Source organism: Clupea harengus, chromosome 8, assembly GCF_900700415.2.
Source record: "Clupea harengus chromosome 8, Ch_v2.0.2, whole genome shotgun sequence".
NCBI lineage: Eukaryota > Metazoa > Chordata > Actinopteri > Clupeiformes > Clupeidae > Clupea > Clupea harengus.
The window spans coordinates 10,422,724-10,449,125 of NC_045159.1; the positions used below are offsets into that span (position 1 = coordinate 10,422,724).

General features: G+C 46.8%; 1 protein-coding gene across 3 annotated transcripts in view; it reads left to right on the forward strand.

The window, feature by feature from the left end:
- The window catches only part of LOC105901033 (relaxin family peptide receptor 2), a 40,366-nt gene that overhangs the window by 12,807 nt on the left and 1,157 nt on the right, over nucleotides 1–26,402 (forward strand). For 2 of the 3 annotated variants that reach the window (XM_031571794.2, XM_031571792.2), the window contains 9 exons: nucleotides 425–499; nucleotides 9,524–9,595; nucleotides 10,315–10,386; nucleotides 10,543–10,614; nucleotides 10,729–10,800; nucleotides 11,035–11,106; nucleotides 11,424–11,653; nucleotides 25,286–25,696; nucleotides 26,169–26,387. In XM_031571794.2, the coding sequence (XP_031427654.1) occupies nucleotides 425–499; nucleotides 9,524–9,595; nucleotides 10,315–10,386; nucleotides 10,543–10,614; nucleotides 10,729–10,800; nucleotides 11,035–11,106; nucleotides 11,424–11,653; nucleotides 25,286–25,696; nucleotides 26,169–26,387 (1,295 nt within the window). The remainder of the gene's footprint in view (nucleotides 1–424; nucleotides 500–9,523; nucleotides 9,596–10,314; nucleotides 10,387–10,542; nucleotides 10,615–10,728; nucleotides 10,801–11,034; nucleotides 11,107–11,423; nucleotides 11,654–25,285; nucleotides 25,697–26,168; nucleotides 26,388–26,402) is intronic. The other variant, XM_031571793.2, reaches the window with a different exon arrangement.

Here is a 26,402-nt window from a genome sequence, read left to right on the forward strand (position 1 = left end):
CTGGTTTAATCTGGTTTACAGTTTAAAGACACCTGGATGCAGTTTTTACATCTGGAAGCACAACAAAGGTCCACACAGGTCACATTACCCAACAAACACTACAGTGTTGTCTATAGCTCCAAACGAGCCATCACAGTCACACCCTTCTCACAAACAAGGCACTTCTTATGATGGTCCTTTCCTCGCTTGTCCAATAACACATTCCAAGTTGTTAGATCATTCAACCAATTCAAACCTGCTTGCCACAACACTTTTGACAAACTCCAACCCAGAATTGAGCACTTTAGCTCCTATCTTTGTACTTTTAACTAACTCTAATTAACTAACTGAAATGAATTGCAACCACACAGGCCATATGTAATCTCAAATGTTTCAGCACTTAAGGGCATGTTTGTGAGCTGATGATGTTTGTGTTTTCCTCCAGGTCCCTTGTGAACACGTCTCTCACACAACTGCCTGACTCCAGCCTGTGCGGCCACATGCCCTCCCTCAGCTGGCTGTAAGTACTGCTCCTCTCCAGCATATGTTAGACTGCTTGACCTCTGCATTCTGATATTTCTCTTATACTTATTGTGAAACTTGTTAACCACAACTGGAGTCAGATGCAATTTTACAAAGTTCCAAATTTCCAACTAATTGTATGCCCCTATAAACTATTTTTATTTGTTTCTCTGAGAACTATTTTCACCTCCTCCAGTAGACTTAGGGCATTTAGATTTTCATCTTTTGATAAACGAAAAACAGTCCGAACCACTTACTCCATTATATATGACTGTGATCAATCTACAGGGGTCACTGCAGTAATCCTCTCTCTCTCTCTCTCTCTCTCTCTCTCTCGCTCTCTCTTTCTCTCTGTCTCTCTCTCTCTTTCTCTCTCTTTCTCTGCCTCTCTCTCTCTTTCTCTGTCTCTCTCTCTCTCTTTCTCTCTGTCTCTCTCTTTCTCTGCCTCTCTCTCTCTCTCTTTCTCTCTGTCTCTGCCTCTCTCTCGGGACACAACCCCTGGGATTCCCTGGGGCATAAAGATCATGCTTAAGCATAGTAATAGACTTATGCTGTGACGTCTTTGTGGAGTCTTATCTGATTTTATAATCTCAATTAAAACAATAATAGCGTTAAGCTATCGCTACATCTTCATCAAATGGCTGTCAACTCAGTATACAAGCCTGAGGTGATGCAGGAAGCTTAGGAACAGAACGGGATTTATGGAGAGTTTTTATAGACAGAGAAAGTTTTCCAATGGATAGGGACTTCTATCAAAGCACTGCATTTATAACTGCACTTCCTCTGTAATGGGTTTATAGTAATCTTATTGCCTGTTTTATTAATCTGGGAGTAGGTGGTGTTGTTGATGTAGCTGCTTTGGCCGTATCATCTGGTACAGTGCCCACTAAATATAGGGAGATTGGAGAGGTTTTTTTTCCCCTCTTTTCATATTCAGTGTGGTTTCTGATAGAGGATGTTGTCTTTGTGAAATATCTGGTAAAGGTCTCATTGTCAGAAGTAAGTACTTGACTCGGTGATGAGAATGCTGTTCAGAATGTACTGGAGAGAGAAATGAGATTCGGTGATTTAGTCGTTCGGTAGCTGGATGTCTCCACTGACCCCTTCCTTGAATGGAAAGAAACTAGCTTATTTGAGAGGAACTCGAATTTAGATTCTTCACCATTAGTTTATCAGTTCATGACCTCTAGCACAGACACACACACCCACACAGACACCCACACACACAAACTACATGCCAATTGTTATTAGAAGAGCACTTAACAAAAAAAACAAATAAACTTAACAAATACAAAATGTAACTCATAACTACAGAGAGAATCAAAATGATCAGAAACACTATGATAACTTCATGTACTTGAATAATGCACTTACCATTCATTGGTAAACTAAATGTCTGAATGCACCAATGCAGTACATTTGCTATCCAAGTCAGACCTTTTTTTATATGTGAAAGTCATGCTTTGTAAGCAGTTGACCTATGTTTGATTCCCAATTGCTGCAGGTTGTCAGTGAGTCGCTTTGGATAAAAGCATCTTCTAAATACCTGACCTTTACCTGTAAAGTGGACTCATTTTCACAATCCTCAAAGGACGCTCTCTGAAGCTAAAACAGTGGCGGCTCCTGAAAAAATTCTCAGGGGGGGCAAATTTTTTGATAATGATTAAGGCGACCCATTCAGTAGGTACATTAAGTTAGCTGATTAACTCATACAGCAATACCTTTTTGTCCACTATTGGCAGCACACAACAGTAATATGTCCCCTCTTGCTACATAGCTAGAGTAGCAAGTTACAGGTGGAAAGCTATGGAAGAAAGTTGCATCCAGGAGCCTTCATAAGCAAACATGATGTGGCTCCACATTAAATGATCCCACTTTTTCATTATCCACGTGTCTCAAATGTTGTATGATGTAACATAGCTTAACAGGACACATGATATGTCCAGTAACATCATAAAGAAGGGGTAACATAAGTCAAAACCAACAAAATGTATTGACTGATCTTGAAAGTATTGACTTACAAAAGCAAAATAAGTCATCACATAAAAAATTATTCAGTGTTAGTGCAAGAATCGAACTGTGAAACACACTGTAAAACCTATGAAAAGTGACAGTGGTATATGAAATACAGACCGCGTTAGCCACTTTCATTCGAATTCTCCCTTTGTAGAAACCTGTTGAATGGATACATTTGGTCTAGGAAGTCCTAATTGTTTTGTTGTCAATTTATCTTCATTAGTACGCCGACTAAAAAGGAGTTTCTGTCAAAGAGCGAATCGAGTTACTGGACAGGGCAGCCATCTTGACAGAATATGCCTCCGTCGAAGCTGTATGACGTTCGTATAGGCTTTTACGTCCACTACTTATGACAAGACATGGAGGGGCGAGCCCTCCCGGAAGCCATAGAGAATGCATTGAGAGCTCTGTTTTGTGAAAAAAATGGATTTAACATGGGAGTCAATGGGAGAGGTCTGGGGCGATTTTCATTTCAGTGAGAGATGGGCAAAGGAAGGGAGAGCTTGCTTTTTTTCTTTCATGGAGCTGACCAGTTGAATGGTCAGGGAAGAGCAGCATTGGCATGTGTCTGCTCTTGTTATCTCTTCTGAATACCACACTGATGTGGTCAATCCCCATTCTATGACAGCGTTGTAACTGCAAGGCCAAAGTGAAGTGAAGTTGACTAAAAAATAAATGAATACAAAATGTGAACAACGCCCCCCTTGCGCACCTCTCACTGAGGTGGTTGGACGTTCCTTGTTATGTTATATTAGTTGGGAGACCATCAGCAGGAGTACCATAGACACTACAGCACATCTCTCTCTCTCTCTCTCTCTCTCTCTCACTCTCTCTCACAATTTGCATTGGATCTTTACTGGGCATCTTTTCTTCTCCTCCCATCAAACACACACCCAGTGTTTCACCCAGTGTCTCTGCTGTCTGAGGGACTGTTGGCTTTGTTTGTGGTAATAAACATTGAATAAGTGGGAGAGGGCCATCTTCATTCTCGTTGACAGTGGCATCTGACAGGGTGTGGAAGTTGCATTTAAACGCAAAAGGCAATTCCTCAAGTTGAGTACACAAGTGTGTGTCTCGTTTATTTTGACATACCAACAGGAATGAATGACAAGATGCCGCTGCCCTGTAACCTAACACACATGGGGCTCGACGTCATCACAACAACAGAATATTTAAAGGGACCGCGATCCCGGAACAGTCATACTTATACACGTAACACATTACTTAAATTACCTGAAACAACAGTGTGTAGAACCACACTAAGAACAAGGGTGAATTATGAAATCACGTTCACTACACACGTCCCCCCAGAATTCACCATATAACAAAAAAATTATCGGCGTGGTGGTCGTATTAATCGGCCAGAACGGCTGTGCTTTACAGGGGGTCGAGGCGACACTACCGTGGCAGGTGTACCACCATGACACGGGTGTGGGGCATGGAGTGTGGGAGTTTTGGGAGGGAGGGGAGCAGGGGGTGGGTGCAGAGCTGGAGGACGCCCGCGTCGTGGGGGTTGGGCCAATTCAATGGGCCTAGCAACGTCCAAATGAGCTGGTTTGAGGCGGTCAATGGAGAGTCGCTCCGGTTTACCACCCATGTCCACCACAAAATGTTTGTCTCCCGTCTCCAAAACACGGAATGGGCCCTCGTAGGGCAGGCGTAGCGGTCCCCTGTGAGCGTCGTGGCGAATGAAGACGTATTTAGCCGTCTGCAGCCCAGCAGGGATGTGCGACTGAGGGAGGCCGTGACGGGAAGTGGGGACAGGTGCGAAAAGCCTCGCATTGTCCAGTAGCGCGGCCCGCTGGAGAGTCGCAGACCAGGGAACGGTGGAGGCAGGAACAAAATCCCCTGGAACCCGCAGTGGCTGGCCATAGACAAGCTCCGCAGATGAGGACTGTAGGTCTTCCTTTGGTGCAGTCCTGATGCCAAGCATCACCCACGGGAGCTTGTCGACCCAGTTGCTGTCTTTGAGGCCGGCACGAAGAGAAGCCTTCATCGACCTATGAAATCGTTCACAGAGTCCGTTAGCCTGCGGGTGGTATGCCGTCGTGCGGTGGAGTTTCGCTCCGAGGCTCTGGGCCACCGCGTTCCACAGCTCAGACGTGAACTGTGTGCCCCGGTCAGAAGATATGTCCGAAGGGGTGCCGAAACGGGCAACCCAGGTGCCGATAAATGCCTGTGTCATCTCGACAGATACCAACGATGTCAGTGGCACAGCCTCGGGCCAACGGGTGGTCCTATCAACCATGGTCAACAGGTAGGTGAAACCATGAGAGGAGGGCAGAGGGCCAACCAGATCCACGTTAACATGGTCAAACCGCCTCTCTGGCACCGGGAAAAACTCTAACGGGGCTTTAGTGTGGCGGTGTACTTTGGCCCGTTGGCACTCGATGCAAGTGGTAGCCCAGTCTCTTACGTCCTTTTTGAGGCCGTGCAAAACAAACTTCGCCGCCACCAGCCTCTGTGACGCTTTCGACCCAGGGTGGGAGAGACCATGGATGGCGTCAAAAACGCGTCGTCTCCACCCCGTGGGAACGATCGGCCGAGGGCTGCCTGTGGAGACGTCACACATGAGCGTGGTGTCGGCTTCACCAAAAACCACATCCTCTATTGTCAAACCTGTAGTCGAGGTCCTCAGGGTGTGCACGTCTGGGTCGGTGGTGTGATCCGCTGCCATGCGGCCGTAATCCAGACCAAGATGGACTGCCCCTGCCACAGCCCGTGACAGGCAGTCCGCGACCTGGTTGTCCTTACCGGCCACGTGCTGTAAATCCGTGGTGAACTCGGAAATGTAGGACAGATGACGTTGCTGGCGGGCGGACCACGGCTCGGCCACCTTTGCCATGGCGAAAACCAGCGGCTTGTGGTCAACAAAGGCGGTGAAGTGTTGACCTTCCAGCAGGAAACGAAAGTGCCTGATGGCGAGGTAGAGACCCAGCAGCTCCCGGTCGAAAGTGCTGTACTTACGCTCGTTAGCGCGCAGCTGGCGGCTGAAGAAAGCAAGCGGCTGCCAGGCCCCGCCTACCCACTGCTCGTAGACGGCACCGACAGCGTAGTCCGAGGCGTCCGAGGTGATGGCGATGGAGGCTGTGGCTGAAGGATGTGCCAGCATGGTGGCCTGCGCCAGGGCTGCCTTGGTGTCAGCAAAAGCCTTGTCCCTGTCCTCAGTCCAGTCCACAGCGTGCGTGGGCTTACCTTTCAAGGCCTTGTGCAAGGGCTGCATGAGTTGAGCGGCTCGAGGGATGAAACGGTGGTAAAAGTTCACCATGCCGAGGAACTCCTGCAGGGCTTTCACGGTGAGCGGCCGTGGAAACTGCGTGACCGCCTCCACCTTTGATGGGAGAGGGACTGCACCGTCCTTGGTGACTGTGTCCCAGGAAGTCAATGGTGGAGAGACCAAACTGGCACTTGGCAGGGTTCACAATCAGGCCATGTTGGTTGAGCCGCTCGAAAAGTGTTCGGAGGTGCAACAGGTGCTGAGATTTGGACGTGCTCGCTACCAGAATGTCGTCCAGATACACAAAAAGAAAAGGCAGGTCACGTAAAACAGAGTCCATGAGGCGCTGAAAAGATTGGGCTGAGTTTTTAAGGCCGAACGGCATCCTTAAGAACTGAAAAAGACCAAATGGCGTGATCACTGCTGTTTTCGGAATGTCCAGTGAGTGCATGGGCACCTGATGATAGCCCGGGACGAGGTCTACCTTAGAAAAAATCACCATACCGGCCAGGTGTGCTGAAAAATCCTGTATGTTCGGGACTGGGTATCGGTCAGGTGTCGTTGCCTCATTAAGCCGCCGGTAGTCGCCACATGGGCGCCAGCCGCCACCAGGTTTGGGGACGATGTGCAGGGGCGACGCCCACAGGCTGTCGGATCGGCGGACTATGCCAAGGCGTTCCATGTTTGAAAACTCAGTCTTAGCAACGGCAAGCTTGGTCGGGTCGAGGCGCCGAGCACGGGCGTAGACGGGTGGACCAGTAGTGGCGATATGGTGCTCCACACCATGCTTCACAGCAGACGCAGAGAAGGTGGGCTGAGTGAGTGCTGGAAAACCAGCCAGCAAACGGTGGAAGTCATCCGATGGGGAGAGCATGCTAGACAGTCGTATGGAGTCAGCCCCGCTGAGTGTGCACGTATAAGAGCAGAACGTGACAGCGTCGATCAAACGGCGGTTCTTAACATCCACCAACAGTCCATGCGCACACAAAAAATCAGCGCCAAGGAGGGGAACGGCGACTTTTGCCGTTACAAAATCCCAGCCAAAACGATGCCCTCCAAAACACAACTCAATGTACCTTATTCCATACGTGCGGATGGGGGTCCCATTAGCAGCTTCCATCGGGGGGCCATGGCTGTCGGTCACCATGTCCAAACAGGATGCAGGCAGGACGCTCCTCTGTGCACCCGTGTCGCACAGGAAACGTCCTCCGGAGATGCTGTCACGGATAAAAAGCAGCCTGCCTACGCCGCCGACACTCATGGCCACTAATGAGCGCCGGCCCTGGCGTTTCCCAACCCGCCGAAACTGCATGGCGAACGGCATTTAAGAGCATTCGGTCCAAACTTCTCGTGATAGAAGCACAAGCCTGAAGAAGACTGCTGGGGGCCTGAAGACTGCTGCCGACCTGAAGACTGCTGCCGACGAGAAGAGGTTGCTGCGACAAGTGTAGAATCCTCCATTGTCACAGGAGCGACGTGTGTGGGAAGAAGCGCGGCCATGACACAATGCCCTTGACTTGCCAGGAAAAATGTATCAGCCTCTTCAGCCAGTTTTCGATAGTCAGTGATTGTGGTGTTGGCCAATGCAGCTCTGACTTGGGAAGGCAGCTGACGCAGGAAAAGTTGAATGAAAAGAAAATCGGGTCTGTGCTCACCCAGTAAATCCAGCATACGGTCCATGAGCTCAGTTTTGCTATCACCCAGTCCTTGGAGGGAGAAAAGCCTGCTAGCTCTCTCAGCGTCGGACAGTTCAAAAGTCTTTAACAGGTGGGCTTTGAGCGCTGCATATTTCTCCGTAGCTGGAGGATGTTTAAGGAGACTCACCACTCTGGTTGCTGTTGAGTTACCGAGGGCTGACACAACGTAGTAGTACCGTGTTGTATCAGCGGTTATCTCCCGCAACGCGAACTGCGCTTCAGTCTGGGCAAACCATGCCGACGCTGACGATTCCCAGAATTCGGGGAGTTTGAGGGTAACAGCGTTCGCGGTCATGGTCGAGTCGTGTTTGTGAATACGTCCAGCAAACAAACGTCGGGCTCACCAGTGTGGAAGTTGCATTTAAACGCAAAAGGCAATTCCTCAAGTTGAGTACACAAGTGTGTGTCTCGTTTATTTTGACATACCAACAGGAATGAATGACAAGATGCCGCTGCCCTGTAACCTAACGCACATGGGGCTCGACGTCATCACAACAACAGAATATTTAAAGGGACCGCGATCCCGGAACAGTCATACTTATACACGTAACACATTACTTAAATTACCTGAAACAACAGTGTGTAGAACCACACTAAGAACAGGGGTGAATTATGAAATCACGTTCACTACAAGGGACCTTTTCTGTGTCAGCACAGATTAGGAGTCAGTTGCAGATGCCAAACCACCATCTGCTTGTTCAGCTAGCTGTGCTGTGGCGGGCTGAACTCTTCATCATGGCGGCAGCTACTGGGCACCTGGTGTGGGTGCTGGCTCGACCCGTCACTATGCTGATCCCCCTGGACAGCATGACAGGGTTTTCGTTATGAAGGTTTTATAGTGCTGTTCTTTCATAATCGCTTTACAGTTTTTTTTACAATCGGTTTGACACTATTGTTGGTGCAATTTCAAAACCCTTCGCTTATTCACCATATCAGTAAACTATGTGGACTAAACGGTGGATACTTTTGCATTGTCTTGATATAAAATGCATCCAATGTTCACTTCTTGTGAAATTCACGAATGCCTCTCTCAGTCAGTGTATAGAGCTAACTCTATACAACTACAGCATTAAGCTGCTCTGTTCAGAACAGTTAACTCTCAGTTCAAAACCTGACAGATTTTATATCACTGTAGCTGGAAAGTGCTGTATTTTGACAGACAAATGAAACTATATGTTTGAAATATAACAGATTACTCTAATTTTTGCAGAAAATGTATTCCCTTATTTTGTTTGCAGTTTTGTTGCCATCTATACAAAAGTGGTCATAGTTGCATTGAAATATGAATGTATACAGGCAGTTGTCACAGAAGAGATTTTTCCATTATTATTGTTGCATGTGTAAATCATGAGGTAATCAGTGAATGTGATCCATGGATGCAATTACAGTAAATGTATCACACTCATTAGTAGTCTGTTCAGTACTGTGGCAGGCGAACCATGCAACACTAATCTATGCAGAAATAAAAGGTACGGCAACACATAATACAGTAAATGCTTCAAGTTGTCTCTGTTTTGTAGTCTGTTGTATTTTGAGTGACAAAGTAGTCTTTCTGGCTAGCGCATTTGCTATAGTTAGTCACTTTTGGGTGAAGTATCAAGTGTTTTTGCTGATGTACTGATGTGCTCAGCTGCATGTTTGGCACTGTGAAGAGTTTTGGACATGGACATGGTATTGTGGGATTGTAAAACGCCGGAGTAAAATGTCATGCTATGACATTTTTGAATACTATATGCAACCTTATGATTGCTAAAAGCATTGATGTAGGCGATGAAGTTGTACTACAAAGTTCATGGTGACATCTGACTAACATGACCTTGGATCAGTGATATACTGGCCATCGGCCATCGGCCAACCCCCATGCCCCCTGACCCCCCCAGACCAGTCCTAGTGGACAAGTCCAGGGCTGAATTTCTCTTCCTTGGGTTGTGTTTTTGAAGGTGATGATATTAATTGGCTAGTACATGTTAGCACCCTCAGGACAGGACACCCTCAGTCTACAGCCACAGACAGCAAGAGACTCTTTAATGTGTGTGTTTTAGATGTTTATGTTTTTTTTTAAAGTGCTCCCATGGTGTTTTCTCCTTGTTAGGGATTTGGCTGAAAACCACCTGGAGATGATGACTTACCTCGGGCTTATGGACTGCAGTGACCTCACAGTATTGTGCGTACAGCTCAGATTGGGATCTGCGCCATGCTTGTACAATAATCCACCCCATATGTGTTTGTAGGAGTGTGTAGCTGCAATGTATGTGTGTGTGTGTGTGTGTGTGTGCCACCATATGCAGCTACTACTACTTGATCTTCGGTGCTTGTCTGTAAACATTTCTACAAATACATATATACACAATCTATGGTGCATTTAGGTGGATCCATGCCCATGTTGTAAGAGACCAGTAGGGTCTCCATGTAAGTCCTCTCTTCTGTTAGTTTCTGGAAAGGGAGGTAGTGAGTGCATTTGGTCCTCAGGAAAAGCAGCATCCACCCTGAATCCACTCTTGCCTTGTGCTGAGTCTTTGTGCCACCAGACAAAGGGATATAATAAGGCAGGATGTCTCTTTGTGGAACTCTTCAGTGTTAAGGTGTAATGATTACTATGATTCGCTGTTCTCTGCTGCAAGGTGGCAGACTGAGCAGGATGGGAGAGTGTGTGTGCGTGTGTGTGTGTGCGCCTGTACTGTATCTATTTTTGTCTGTAGTGGGTAGTGGATGTGCCCTAGCTAAAAAAGATAATCAGATAAATCGGAACTGAATCAATGGAGAAAACTTGGTTTTGTGTCTCAAATGATTTGTCTGTCATAATCCATGTAATGCTGTCTGGGTGATAAGAGGACAATTGAAAACAACAAATGAATTACATTCTTATTATTTTCACCTCACCAGAACGCTGCGTGACAATAAGATCAAGACTCTTCCGGAAAATTCCTTCCAGTCACTTTCAGAGTTAGCAGAACTGTAAGTCTGATTTAACAGTCAAATGGTTTGATCAAACTTGTCCTTGAGGCCTTCAGTTTTTTATTACAAGGAGCTCACAGATATCCATTTATTCATCACTTTTAAAATGACCTTGCTGCAGAATTTCATTCTGTGGACCTGTTCTTTTGCTATCAGGGACTTGTCCGGTAACAGGATTTCGGTGCTGTCCAACAACACGTTTAAGAGTTTAAAAACTCTTCTCAAACTGTGAGTCTGAGGTGCACAACCGTTCATTTTGATGAGCGATGATATTACCATTATGTTTCCTCAAGAGGTTTTTTCATGGTAGTTCTTGTATTAACACTTATTTGTTTGCCTCAGAAACATTTCCTACAATCCACTACATCACATCCATGCAGGTCACTTTGATCATCTGATCCAGCTTGAATCCCTGTGAGTTACACATTTAGATTGTTGTAATTATAAGATATATATAAAATAATAAAAATAATGAATATTGTATATTATTGTTTATTACGTGCAGACAAGACACATTCATTATGCCCATGTGCATAAGAGATGTTATTATTAGATGCACATTATGTTTCTGATTAACTGTTTTGTCTTTCTCCCTTTAACAACTTCCCATTAAATGATTGTTTCTTTGCCATCTCTCCCCATCTTTAGAGGGCTGGAAGGCATCGAGATTCCAGATATCCACACCAACATGTTCCTTCCCATGAAAAATCTTTCCCACATGTATGTGTTTCATTTAGCCAAGATATTTCCATATTTTTTCACATTTTTACAAAAATATGCCAACTTTGAAACTGGTACCCAATACTCTGTCTATTAAAAACAAGTGGATGAAGTTTAGAAGTCGTATGCTTGCCTTTTACCTTTCCATGTTGGCTATTTAATTGTTCCTTAGACATCCTGAACTTTCCTGAACAATCCTGTCTTTCACACAGATTGTCATCCATGCTCTCCCTAAACTTCCTGTCTTTCACACAGTTTGTCACGCATGCTCTCTCTCTCTCTCTCTCTTTCTGTTGAGTTTGCTGTTTGTCTCTCAGATACTTCAAGGATTTCCAGTATTGCTCCTACGCCCCTCACGTGAGGAAGTGCAAGCCCAACACAGACGGGATCTCCTCTTTTGAGAACCTGCTGGCCAACCTCATCCTGCGGGTGTCTGTCTGGGTCATCGCCTTCATCACCTGCTTCGGCAACCTCTTCGTCATCGGCATGCGCTCTTTCATCCGGGCGGAAAACAACCTGCATGCTGCCTGCATCAAAGTGCTATGTTGTGAGTTCAGACTGCGTACACACACACACACACACACACACACACAAATATTGGATATGCAGACAGGTGCACATGTGTAGTCAGTACTTCTCAGACCAAAATGTCACTTGCACTACTCTGATGAATGTGAATTGCATGAGTGCAGCTCTATTTGAGATGAAAATGAATGAGATTGCAGCTATTGAAATGCAATCTTTTTCAAATTGCCCGTTCTCCTGACTATGTACCTATCTTCTGACTATGTAGTTTTGGGAGGCCATTATAAGAGCGATAGAGAGCGTAGTCCACGTGTGCGTGGATGATTATGCCGTACCTGCAGAGTACAAACATATTGAATGCAAAAGAATGCTTCACAGAAAAATGCTCTTTAACCTATGCTCTTTAACCTATGGTCATACAGCCAGTTTGAATGCATTCATGAATCTATCCTTCCATGACCCAGTTCTGGGGATTTCCCCACTGTTTCTCTCGTCTCTACTGGATAAATCAGTATGGTGTCCTGTGCCCATTACCTTGTGATCCAAGCTTATGATCCCTTTCAAAACGGCCTTCTGGATTCTCCTGGGGAGATGCTTTAAGTAGCTAACCACTTTCCAGTAAGTCTGTGTGATGGTTCCTGAGCTAAGTTATGACGCTGACTGTTTTTGAGAGTCCTTGGCAAGTGCTACATAGTGACCGGCGTAATTAATGGATAAAATGCAAAAAAAGCCATCCCCATTCAGTCACTTTAATCTGTTCAGTTTAATTCTCTGATTAATTTATTATGTGGTGGTGGTGTTTCGATACAAAATAGGCTTTCTTAGAGTTGATTAAAAGGGAGTTAATCGAAATAGGCTAATAACAGATAACTTCAAACTCAAGTTTTATTGGAGTCAGGATGCATAGAGCTTTTTTCTCTCACTTTTGCTGAATGTTATGGGACATGACAAGCTTGACAACTACGTCAGTTTTATTTGAAGGCTGCTTTTGTCCTGGTCCATTGTCTCTTCAGTTTCCAGTTACATTCCAGCTCTCTGTCAGCAGTCACCTCACCTGCCTTAAAAATACACTTCATGCCAGGCGTAATCCCTAGGGTTGAAACAGTGAGAGAGTTTATTTGTTCAGGTCAAGCTTATCAGTCGGGCAGGTGTTTAGATGTAGAAAATGCATGATAGAATTGAGGTGCATGAATCAACACTGATAAATTTCACACACAAACCCCCTTGTTTATGTCAGTGCACAGAGTAATGACTTACTCAGGTATGTGAGAGGGACCGCTAGGCCTGCATGTTCACATTTCACCTGTCTCCGCAATTCATATTTTTAATATAGCCACTCAGTAGTTGCTTATCACCAACATCCACTTGCATTACAGTGGCTCTGCTTTGTCAGGGTTCACACTCTAAGCATCGACCCCATGACCTTGGCTGGATTAGAGAAAGCATCGGCCAGACACAAGATTCATTCAGAACTTCTTGACCCAATTAAGCAATCATTCATTAAGCAATCCACAATTCAAAATACAACAAAACAATATCTCAAAAAAAGCCAATCCATAGGTACCAGTAAATATATTCTCCTCTGGATTAAAGGCCACATATGGAGGCTAATGAAGGAGAGAGATCATGCCCTGCAGACTTTTCTTGACTCTCCTGCCTCTCTAAGAAACAACGTAACAAAGGACATCCGAAAACAGCTAAAGCAAACTTGTTAGGTGTATACTACCCTTTTACTAACTTGAAACATCTTTTTGCATTTGATCAAGTATTGATTACTCTTATCTAATTTATAACTACTGTTTACTGCTGCTATGCATGTCAGTATCAAAGTATCAGGTGTCCTTCAATAAATAAATAAAATTAAATGTTAACTCAGAACCAGCTGTCTCAACTACTACACACACTCAGCTCCCAGAACAGGACATGCCTGATAGGTGATAGGTGAAAATTCACCCTAGTTACCTCAGGACTCCGGAGCTGCATATAAGTATATTTATTAGACAAACAACAATCGGGCTCACTCCCAGCACAAGGCTGAAAGTGAAGCAATGATAAACACATCGCACAAGGTTTATATAGACAGAAGTTTAGCGTTCAGTAGGGATAACCACGTGGTGGATTTCTGAAGTCCGAGGCAAGGATGGAAGTTTTGCAAGGTTGGAAGAAGCACAGTTCGACCCTTCTTATCACTTCTGGTCTAAACATGCTCTTGTACATATGCAGACTAAGTGACACCTAATATTCTAAGTTACACACGCAGAAACACAGAAAAGCCATGTTCCTGCTTACATAAGTACATGATTCATATAAGGTCATTAATAATAAAAGGTACTTGATTCATATATTCTTAAGTCATTAACAGTGCTTGGAAATTATCTCCATCAGTCCCTCCTTTTATCCGTTTCAATGGATAATTCAAAATCACAGTCAAAATCACAATTAAAATTAAAATCAAAATCACAAATCATCTTTCTTAATTCGTCAATTATCAATTTCAATGGATAACCTCAAAATCATCACTGAGCTTCATCACATGGATTTTCGGAACAGAGATCATTACTGAGCATTATTTCATCTCATCATAAGTCAATCATTTAAAATGTCATCATATTTCTCATCACACATTTGTATACTTTGCATTTGTAGGCCAACATAGTGGATGTCGACTGTGTGTGTGTCATTAGCTCGCCTAGGCTTCAGATTACATTCAAACAAGGCCTCTTTGCTGTGTCCTTGAAGGCCCTGTTCCCCATCAGGCATCCGGCAGAACCCAACCTTGGTTTCAGCCTCATAGGTTCCTGCGGAGCACAGAGAGTTCTGAGAGCATTTTGCTAATTCACATTTTTGCCATATATTCTGCAAATGTATATTCAATCTCTTGTCTGATTCAGCAAATGGTTTGAGTGTTTAGGCAGTGTAGATTCTTCCATACATAATTTCAAACAGTGATAACAACATGCATGCTTAATTCACTAATTTCACTCTTGGATTCTCAATTAGCTTTTAATAGTTTGGTTCATTCTTTTCTACCAGTCCGGCTGACTGGGGGTTGTATGAACAGTGATTGTCTATGGCTAGACAATATTTCTTTCTTTCGTTGGGATTTAACTCAATAAAATCAATAATGAATAATTAAATATCTTTCTCATAAAATATAAATAAGAACTACAAATATATGCTTACTATCCCCACTTATTGAGGCATGTTTTCACCATGGCTCAATATTGCAGCATATCTTGTAGTATTGTGAGATCTAATTCTTCAATTGTGTAGGTGTCAAATGGTTGTTGTAGTGCAACCTGGTTTGTGGCCTTGTCTGCTTTTTGGTTTCCCAATGAAACCGGGTCTTTTGCATGTGTGTGTGTGCGCAATCAGGGAAATCAGTTCCACTGCTTGTGCAGAATTGTTTGGAAGTAGTGGCTATGCGTTCAAGGTTTATTTGCTTGAACCATCAACAAACAATAGTTAAATCAGCTTCTGGAAAAGGCATATCTTGTAGGTCAGCTCTGGCTGCCATAGTTTTTATCTGTTCTCTGCCGTAAGTAAAAGTGTAACTGGGTTAAATGTCACGCAGCGCTCAATATTGATATGAGGCTGAGTGAGCAAAAAAAATAAAAAATAAAAGTAAGCATGTGGAAATTTCAGTGTAAGTGTCTGTTTAGTACAATAGGAGCAGAGGCCTGCAGCCACTACTGCTTGTAAACATTCAGACATTGCTTGGGCTACTGGATCTAGCCGTGTGGAATAGTATGGCACTGGTATCAACTTTAAGTCCCCACTTATGCATTAACACAGATGTCATATAACCTTTTTTACAGTCTACAGTTTGTACGAATGGCTTGTCGTGTATGTGCTAAGACATAATTTATTTCTTTGTCTGTGGCTGAGGTGTTTTTTAAAGATAGCTGCTCATTTTGTGGCCTTGTTTCTGCAAAAAATCTTAACAACAATGTTGTTTACAGGTCTTCTTATCTGGAGGAACAGCATATTCTTTTGAGCCAGCACTCAGCCCCCACCCAGCCTGTGTTAGTCCAATGCATCAATCTAGGTTAATGTAGTTAGTGTGACAGGCTTAAATTTCTCTTTAAATCTTTTTTTTTTTTTGGGCTCAACAGTGTATATTCTATAATATTTTGGGACATCATTGTTTAATTTATTCTAAAACCAATGTATTGTTGGAACAATTCTAATGCCCAACCCACATACATCTCTTCCTAATAAGTTTGTAGGACCTGTTTTTGAAACATATTCTGTATTTTAAATATCTCTCCTGTTTTCAGAGTCTGCTTTTAGATGTCTCTTTCTTCTTACAACCTTACTGTTCTGGGCATCTAATTCAAGTAATCAGAGTCACACAAAACAAAACAAAACGTCTCGGTTACTTACGTAACCTCGGTTCCTTGAGCAGGAACCAGACATAACAGTATGGTACATGACACTAGTCATGAGCCTAAATCGAAGCATTTATCCATTCACGCCTGAAAGGCTGCGAGATCTGTCAGCGTGCACTCCTGAGCCCGCCCCCTCAGGAGTCCCTATCTTGCGACGCGCCCCACAGATCAGTCTTGGAATGAAAACTGAGCAAGAATATCAAACCAAGGTCACACTGTACACGCCAAATTTGTTATGTCTGGTTCCTGCTCAAGGAACCGAGGTTACGTAAGTAACCGAGACGTTCCTTGTCGCAGTTCACTGCGACATAACAGTATGGGACCCTATACATTCCCGCGTGATAATACAGTGGCAGCCAATCACACACACCAGCTTTATTGAAGCCTTTGCCCTCATAGAGGTTCATACGGCCGCTGGCGGTGAACATATTAACAGGGCAACCTTTTTTATAGGCGGCAAGGATCGTGATCCTGCGCCTGTAGGAAACCACCCTGGAATGTTTCATGTGCAACATAACATGTAGACACCAATGAACACACTTATCATATACATCGTTCTCAGGCCAGGGGATTCAGAGATCGCTTGCCCGCAGAACGCTATGAAGAAAACTAGGTTCAGCCACATCTAACATATAGAATCTAATGAAAGTGTGGCGAGAACTCCAGCTTGCAGCTTTGCAAATATCTTCCACGGAGACGCCCTTTAGTAAGGCCCAGGAAGACGAGACCCCCCGCGTAGAGTGCGCATGCAACTTCTCCGGGGGATCTAAAGACAAGCTCTTATAAGACAACACGATAGCCTCTACTATCCAACGGGAGAGGCTCGGTTTTGAAAGAGGTCTGCCTTTTGCACGTGCACCAAAGCACACAAATAGCTGATCTGACTGTCTGAAAGCTCTAGTGCGCTCTGCGTAACAGCGGAGAGCGCGCACTGGACAGAGCTTATTCAAACGTTCCTCCTCTGCTGAAGCAAAAGGAGGAGGCGAAGAAACTGCTAATTCAATCACCTGATTGCGGAATGGGGTTACCACCGCTTTAGGTGTGTAAGCAGCATTAGGTCGCATAATCACTGTCACCAGCGATCGAGAACTGAAGGCACGATGGGCTGACTGACAGGGCTTGCATGTCACCAACGCGCTTTGCTGACGTTAACGCCAGCAGCAGCGCAGTCTTTGAAGAGACAAACTTCATGTCCACTGTCTCCAGGGGCTCGAACGGAGGCCCTGTGAGAGCACGTAACACCACTAGCAGATCCCAAGAGGGTATGAGGTGTCTCTCTGGCACCCTGAGCCGTCTCACCCCCGCCATAAAGCGTGACGCTAGCAGGTGACTGCCAGGAGAACTGCCATTAATGCCTGCGTGGCAGGCTGAAATGGCAGCCAGGTACACTTTGAGAGTGGAAGCCGCCTTCCCCTCATCAAACAACTGCTGTAGGAATTCTAGAATAACGCCCAGCGCGCAGTTAATGGGGTCATGCTTACGCGCAGCACACCACCGCTCAAAACTGCGCCACTTCAGCGTATACAGAGCCCGTGTCGACACAGCTCGGGCACTCTGTATTGTAGCCACCATCGCATCCGACAAGCCTGACGCTATGAGCCTGCACCTCTCAGGTGCCAGGCTCTGAGACGCAGGGCTCTCAAGTGTCACGCATTGAGCGTGACAGTCACTCATTTCGGTCTTTAATCACGCACTCCCGCCACACATCGTATTTCTCACGCTGAAAAAAAACTCTAGGCTATTTAATGTGCCGCAGCGCGCAAACATGACCTGGCCGCGCTGCCCTCACCATGGAGGAATCAAGCACGTCTCCCCGAATCCCCTGGAGTTCTGCTGTGAGGTGCCACATCTGTTGTATCTGGGTAAGATTTAATCCAGCAACCAATGAAAATAAAGCATCCTGGAATTGCGCGCGACTGATCTTCCGAAAGTTTCGTTCACCTGAGGAAACCACAGGAGCTCCGAGCATCAGTCTTCTACAAAGAGTAAGTCGTCTCCTGTTTTAATGTTACAACAAATTCACAATGGTTTGACACAAGCAATGACAACTTGACTGCAGTTAGAGAATATTTCCCAGATGATTAGCATCAGTTTTTAATGAGTGTTTGTAGCCAACACAGTTTGCCTTTTCACTATAGCTTTGACTCCGAACTTCGTTAATAGGCTATAATAAATTTGAGTAGGCCTATTAAAAATATATATAGCCTATAATTTGAACGAATATTAGGCAGCCCTTAATATTCAATTATGTTATGGGCATTATTTTTTGTAAATGTGTTTGCTTGAACATTCTATTCAGATTCCGAGGCTTCTTCACGCCTGGTGAAGTTGTGAATCGCGAGCTCATTAGGCATACTAGCATGTTATAAATATCCTGGCCATGGATGCATTAATCATTGCATCTGTCTTTCAAAGATGTCAGGTAAAAAACAAATAAGCATCCTGTCCTTCGCCCAAAGGGGAAAGCCCCCTAAAAAGGCCAGATTTGGCCCAGAGAAGGTCGTAAATACATTAGAGGAGGAGATGGTGGAAGAGGAAGAGACAGTACAGGTGGAAGAGGAAGAGACAGTACAGGTAGAGGAGGGAGAGACAGTGCAGGTGGAGGAGGAGGAGACGGTGCAGGTGGAGGAGGAGGAGACGGTGGAAGAGATGGCGGAAGAAACAGTGGAGGAGATAGCTAGAACAAAAGGGAGAAAAGTCCCAGGAGCAGCCACCTACAAGACCTAATAGTGAATGGACCTCTAAATGGCCATGTATTACTGTAGGAAGCACCAGCTCATATTACTGGTGCTCTATCTGCCGCCAAGAGACCTCCTGTTCCCATCCAGGTGTGCAGGATGTGACAAGGCACATAGTAAGGGGCATTGGCAGGAGCAGGCACTGAAGTCAACCAGCACAATTAATACATCCAATTCTATGACTATGGCATATATAATGGGAACCAACACCAAAAATGATAAAAGAGTCCAAAAAGGCAACAAACACCTACAATAAACACAAGTCATAATTCTCTCTCTCTCTCCCAAATTGAATAAATACTTTGTAATTGGTTGAATTGTCAGTGCCATGTGTCAAATCTTTTCTGCAAGTCTGAGCAATTATTACCAACAACAAAACACTAATAATAATATGGGGGGGGGGGGCTGGTCTGTGGGCATACGGCAGGGGCGGGGCGGGCGGAATGGGGGTGGGCCGGGGGCGTGGCCGGGGGGGGGGGGGATGGATATGTCACTCTTGCCTGTCTTCAAAACTTGAGAGCCCTGGAGACGCCACCACTCCGGATGGGGGTGCCACACTGTCCTGTGCGCCTGCGTTAGGAGGTCTCTCCGCAGAGGCAGCTCCCAAGGCTGCTGCACTGACATATTGACTAGATCTGCCGCCCACGGCTGATTGGGCCAGTGGGGGGCTATCAATATCAATTCTCTGCCCTCGTCCGCTACCCTGCACAGCACTTGCTGGAGGAGCGGGATCGGAGGAAAAGCATATAGGCATAGAGCTGGCCACTGGTGGCCCAGCGCGTCTATGCCTAGTGGGGGGTTGTCGCCCCCTTAGCGAGAACCAGAGCGGGCAGCAGGTGTTCTGCCTGTTTGCAAACAGGTCCACCTGCGCCCTGAAAAAACGCACCCAGATCTGTTCTATCACTTGTGGGTGAAGACACCAGTCTGCTGCTCGAGGATCGCCCCTCGATAACAGGTCCGCACCGTAGTTGAGGTGACCTGGTATATGAACTGCCCTGAGGGAAAGGACGTGCCTCGCTGCCCACAGGAGCAGGCGAGTCGCCCAATGGTGTAGTGACTGGGAGCGCACTCCGCCTTGACGGTTTATATACGCCAAGGTCGCAGTGTTGTCCGTCCTCACTAACACATGCTGACCACTCAGTCTGGGCAGAAAGTGTTGTAGAGCCAGGACTGTCTCCCTGGTGCACGCATGTTTTGATGGCATTTATTCGCTCTTGAGACAGCCTGACCTCCATGGAGGTGGAGTCTAGAACTGGTGCACGCATGTTTTGATGGCATTTATTCGCTCTTGAGACAGCCTGACCTCCATGGAGGTGGAGTCTAGAACTGGTGCACGCATGTTTTGATGGCATTTATTCGCTCTTGAGACAGCCTGACCTCCATGGAGGTGGAGTCTAGAACCATGCCTAGAAAATGCATAATTTGCTTTGGGCACAGAACGCTTTTTTCCCTGTTTATCACAAAGCCCAGTCGATACAGGTGCGCCACCACTAGATGGCCGTCCTGCACCGCTGCAGCCTCTGAATGAGCAGTTATTAACCAGTCGTCCAGATAATTGTATACGCGTAAGCCGCGTAGACGCAATGGGGCGATGGCTGCTTCTACGCACTTTGTGAATACCCTCGGCGCTAGAGCTAGGCCGAATGGGAGTGCGTTGAATTGGTACGCTATTCATCCGAATGCAAACCTCAGATATCTCCGATGTCTGTGGTGGATCGGAACGTGGAAATATGCGTCTTTTAAGTCTATCGTGATAAACCAATCGTTTGGCCTTATAAACTGCACAAGCCGGTGTGGGGTCAACATTCTGAACCGTAGCGGCATGAGTGCTTTGTTTAACACACGTAGATCTAATATTGGCCGATAATTCCCGTCCTTTTTTGGGACCAGGAAGTAACGGCTGTAGAAGCCTGAAGCTTCCTCCTTGGGAGGGACTATGCTCATCGCTTCTTTTCTGAGCAGGGAGACTATCTCTTCCCGTAGGAATTGAGACTGCTCTCGCTGCACCACAGATTGGATCACTCCGCTGAATGGCGGAGGGGGACGGGCGAATTGCAGCACGTAACCCTTCGTGATCGTTCTTATCACCCATGGTGAAACTGCGCATGCGTGCCAACTCGCCGCACGACCAGCCAGGTTGTGCTTTGAGTTGAATTTGTCGGGAACTAACCCGCTCATGGTCAATGAGTCTAAACCTAGATCTACACCCACTCCGCCTAGGGAGGGGGACGAGATCTGGGGTTGCCCCCTCATGTTTTTGAAAAAAAATTGGGGGGTGCGATTGCACTGTGTGCATCGCGGGGGAGTCGCACAAGCATGTCTGGGCACTGCACCATCTGGGACAGGAGTTAGGACATATGAGTGTGGTGCTTGTGAGAACCTGCTTACCGTGCTGGACATGATTTTCACATGTGAGCGACGGGCTGATTTCTGTGGAGGCGGTGTGGGCTCCACCGCTCCCCCTGTGTGACCATTGGCTGACTGTCACCATCAGGAAGCCTGAGGTTTACCTCTGCCCCGCCCGCGGCGAGCGGAGTGCTGCCGCAGGGCCTGGGCTGCGCCCTGGGCAGGGCGCGCAGCTGGCTCCTGCTGTGCTGCAGGCTGAGCTGGAGGGCGAAAGGGGTGTCTCTGCCAGCCTCGCCCGGTGGGCACCTTCGCTGGAGGAACTGGCGAGCGGAACCCGCCTCGCTTCCGGCCCAGTGTGGGTGTGGTGTGTCCTGAGGAGGACGTCTCACCCGGGCCGCTAGAGCGAGGCATCCAAGCCTGGAATACCTCCCTGCTCTTTTGCTGTTCCTCGAACCTGGCAGCCATTGTGACCACTGCTTCACTGAAGAGGAGTGGAGCCTTCTCTCTGTCTGAGAGCTTCCTCTGGGTAGCCACCGCGGTACCCATCACCCTCCCCAGTGCCTGTGAGGTGCACCGGGTCAGTCTGAGTGACAGATCCGTCGCGTGACGGAGCTCTGCCACAGACGGGTGATCTTCCCCCAGTGACAAGGCAAGCTCAGTCAGGAGCTTTGCCTGATAGCGCTGTAGCAGCGCAGCCGTGTTGGTTGTGCAGGCAGCCTGCCCTGCAGCCAAGTAGGCTTTCTCTGCCAGCTGAGCCTGGTGCCTGGCCACCCGCGTAGGCAGGAGAGGCTTCTGGCCGAGGCGCATCGTGGGGGAGGCGGGCGAGAGGTAGCCCGCTACTGCATCCTCCACCTGAGGGAAGGAGAGGTAGCCCCTCTCACTAGCCCTGTGGAGCAGCATGTAGGGCGCGAACCCCGGCACCGGGGCCCGGCCCGAGTAGGGGGTCGCCCATGTCGCCTGCAGTTCCTCGTGCACCTCCTCGAAGAAGGGGATGCAGCTGGGAACTGGCGCGGCGGAGCCAGCATAAAACTCCCCATCCAGCAGCGAGGATCGCACACTGGGAGGGGGAGGGAGAGGGAGCCCGAGGCAGCTGGCTGCTCTCAGCGCAACCTCGTGGAATTGCTGGCCCAGAAGCCGTGACGAAGCAGGGGGTGTATCCACCCGCGGCCTAACGTCCTGGCTTGTCTGCATTGCCTCTGCGATTGAGCTGTGCTCATCGGAGTAGTCCAGCAGACTATCATTATCTAGGTCGATGTCCACCTCGAGTTCGGGTAGGACACCGCCCAGTGGTAGCTCCTCCGCCTTGCTGCCCGCAGCCCCAGGGCTGGCAGGCGGCGGTGACGGGGAGAGAACCAAGAGTGGAGCTGCAGCTGCAAGGCGGCTGCTCTCACTCACAGAGCCCACGGCTGGAGGCGCATTCGGTCCTACAGGGGCGTTAGCCCCGGATGGAGCCGGTGCAGCCCCCTCGACGCCCCTGCGCTCCCATAGCGCAAGGCGCCTGGTAGCCTTAGCTAGCGGGAGGCTAGCACAGATGGCACAGACAGGGTCATCGCCCGAGAGCGCGACCACTGCGTGGTCCCTGCCGAGGCAGGTCACGCACCGACGGTGGCGGTCACCCTTCACACGGGTGTTCCCGCAGTTGGGGTAGTGTCTGGACATCTTTTTCAATCTGAAAGTAGAAGAAAGTGTTAATACACAAGCACACTATCAGCAACGAACACGTTGTTAGCAAGCTAGCAGGCTAGTCAGAAACTTAGCCAGCTAGGCAGCCAGGATAGCAGCTACTACTTCCAAAATGAAGTTGAGCCAACGAATTTTGCAGCGCCCTGAGCTAGTGAGGGTTAAAGAACCCGAATAACTCACCAACCCGTAGAGAGCAAAAGCACACAAAACTCTTTGACTTTTGGTTTAGCGTAGAGGATATACTCAGAGCTGGCACTTCGGTCTTGCGAAGTTTTCAAAGAGACTGATCTGTGGGGCGCGTCGCAAGATAGGGACTCCTGAGGGGGCGGGCTCAGGAGTGCGCGCTGACAGATCTCGCGGCCTTTCAGGCGTGAATGGATAAATGCTTCGATTTAGGCTCATGACTAGTGTCATGTACCATACTGTTATCAGTGAACTGCGACAAGGAACAAAAAATCATAGGCTTTCTTGCCACCATTAACGTAAGCTTTGCTCTGTTTGGCGCAACCAATAATGTAAAAACATTTTCAAATCAGTGTTACAATTTTCTTCTTCTTGACATTTTAAACCACCTCTTATTGCCATTATCATGTACGTCTTCTGATTTTGACGCACTTTTTCCCATTTCTAAGTTATTTTATGTATTTCTCTTAATACCTCTAACTGATCTTGAAACCTTTTAAATTACCTTTATCTTATTCTTCACACTAGGGTTAGTTATGTTTCTATTTTCAGACTCTCATAGTTTGTTTTTGAGATCGCAATGCTGAGTCAACCCGAGCCCGACCAGAGGGCCCCCGTCTCACTCGTTTGGTGAGGAGGTTGAGGCCAGGGAATTTCCCTGGGGTGATCAGTCCCCTACTGGTTCCGGGTCAAGGCATCTCAGTAATGCGAAATCAGTCCTTTAATTATATAATTTATGACTACAATTATCTGTGTTTTACCCATGGTAAAAAGTTCGTCAGTATGTTTGCACAGTCAACATTTGCTTGTATTTCCATATGTTTCATATCCCCTTCTAACTGGGATATGTCTTTTTCTTTTTTAGATTGCTTGTTTCCCATTTTGTAGTATTATTCTCACTCAGGATTATACCCCTTTCGTACGGCCTACTTGCTAAGGCACCCAGAGGCTTATCAGGAGATCCCACAGGAAAACTGAAATTGAGAAGTTTGTTCCCTTCAAACAAGGCGAACAGGAAAATATACAGAAATATCCGGAGAAAATAGGCCTAGAGAGTTATCAAGTTCAGATCACAGCGCTTATATGCGCTCATATAGCCTGTTTTAACAGAAAAGTCCTCTCTTCAGGGAGGTGCTTTTAACCTTGAGCGTACGGTACCTTTCTTCAGGAAGGTGAACAGTGCTTATATATCTTTAGCGCGCGCTAACCTTTTCCTTCTTCAGGAAGGTGATCATGGCAACAGGTCTTCTTTACATATAACCTTTAGCGTTTCCAAAAACGAACGCTACCCTTCCTTCTTTCCGTTCCTTCTACCCTTATGGTTAACAGGAGGTGATGGGAAGGTGAACAGTGCTTATAATATAACAGATAAAGTCCTCGCTTCAGGGAGGTGCTTTTTAACCTTGAGCGCTCCAAAACATGAAAACTACAGACAGGAGTCTCTCTAACTCTAGCAATTCGGGGCAAACAGGCAAAGTCCTTTCTTTCACTCCGCGGCAAACAGGCAAAAAGTTAACCGAAACAAACAATAACCATATACTACCGTGCACTTACAACAAACAAACAATACACTCACAAACAGCTCGGAGTCCAACCCCTATAGTCTAATTCAATTCCTTCACTCTCGGCTCTCCTCGCTGGCAGGCCCTGGCCTCCTAATTCAAGTTGGAGGTCTTTAGAAAAACTGAGTCTCGTACTCCTCTGTACGGTTCAGGTCCTGATGATTAGCCCAGCGTGGAGAGTCGATGAGGTTGTTGGAATCCCGGTCATGAGCCCCCAAATATGATAGGTGAAAATTCACCCTAGTTACCTCAGGACTCCGGAGCTGCATATAAGTATATTTATTAGACAAACAACAATTGCAATCGGGCTCACTCCCAGCACAAGGCTGAAAGTGAAGCAATGATAAACACATCGCACAAGGTTTATATAGACAGAAGTTTAGCGTTCAGTAGGGATAACCACGTGGTGGATTTCTGACGTCCGAGGCAAAGATGGAAGTTTTGCAAGGTCGGAAGAAGCACAGTTCGACCCTTCTTATCACTTCTGGTCTAAACATGCTCTTGTACATATGCAGACTAAGTGGCACCTAATATTCTAAGTTACACACGCAGAAACACAGAAAAGCCATGTTCCTGCTTACATAAGTACATGATTCATATAAGGTCATTAATAATACAAGGCACTTGATTCATATATTCTTAAGTCATTAACAGTGCTTGGAAATGATCTCCATCAATAGGTGTGTTTGTGTGTGTGTGTGTGTGTGTGTGTGTGTGTGTGTGCACGTATGTTTATTTGATACCCCTCCAGGTGCTGACTGTCTGATGGGGGTGTACCTCTTCTTCATCGGGGTGTATGACATGAAGTTCCGTGGCGCCTACAACCGCAACGCACTGCTGTGGATGGAGAGCGTGGAGTGCCGCACCATCGGCTTCCTGGCCATGCTGTCCACCGAGGTCTCGGTGCTGCTTCTCACCTACCTGACACTGGAGAAGTTCCTGGTCATTGTCTTCCCCTTCAACCACATGCGGCCTGGAAAACGGCAGACGGGCCTGGTGCTGGTATCCATTTGGCTGCTGGGCTTCGTCATTGCCGTTTTGCCGCTGCTCAACGAGGACGTCTTTGGCAACTACTACGGCCGCAACGGCGTGTGCTTCCCCCTTCACTCTGACAGGCTGGAGAAGCCTACAGCCAAAGGGTACTCCACTGGGATATTCTTGGGTGAGTGAGCTGTGAGTGAGATGTCTGAATGGGTATATTGTAGAGAGGGCTTTCATGTGTCACCTATTTAGGTCACCTTTATGCTTTAACCCAATGTGTAGAAGAGTTTGTCGTGTGTGAGAGAGAAGCTTTCCATTTGTGTCTCTGTGTTTGTCTGTTTGTGTGTTCCGTTTGTGTGTGTGTGTGTGTGTGTGTGTGTGTGTGTGTGTGTGTGTGTGTGTGTGTGTGTGTGTGTGTGTGTGTGTGTGTGTGTGTGTGTGTGTGTGTGTGTGTGTGAGTTTTGGTATTCATACCACTTATATCGTAACGGTGTTAATTATCGGACAGGGTGTGTTATCGGCAAACGTTCGCGTTATTTATAGATTGTTAATCTATTATTAAACTTAGCATTTTGATTGTTTAACAGAATGGCCGATGTTTGACACTGTCTGATAACTGACATAGGTACGCTGCTGTACTTATTTCCTCACAGGGCTGAACCTGTTGGCCTTCCTCATCATTGTGATGTCATACTCCAGCATGTTCTACTCCATCTATAAGACGGGCATCAACTCCATAGACCTGCGCAGCCGTCTGCACAGAGACGTTGCTGTGGCCAACCGCTTCTTCTTCATCGTGTTCTCTGACGCCCTCTGCTGGATCCCCATCTTCCTCGTCAAGGCGCTTTCCCTGCTGGAAGTGGAGATACCAGGCAAGCCAGAATAAA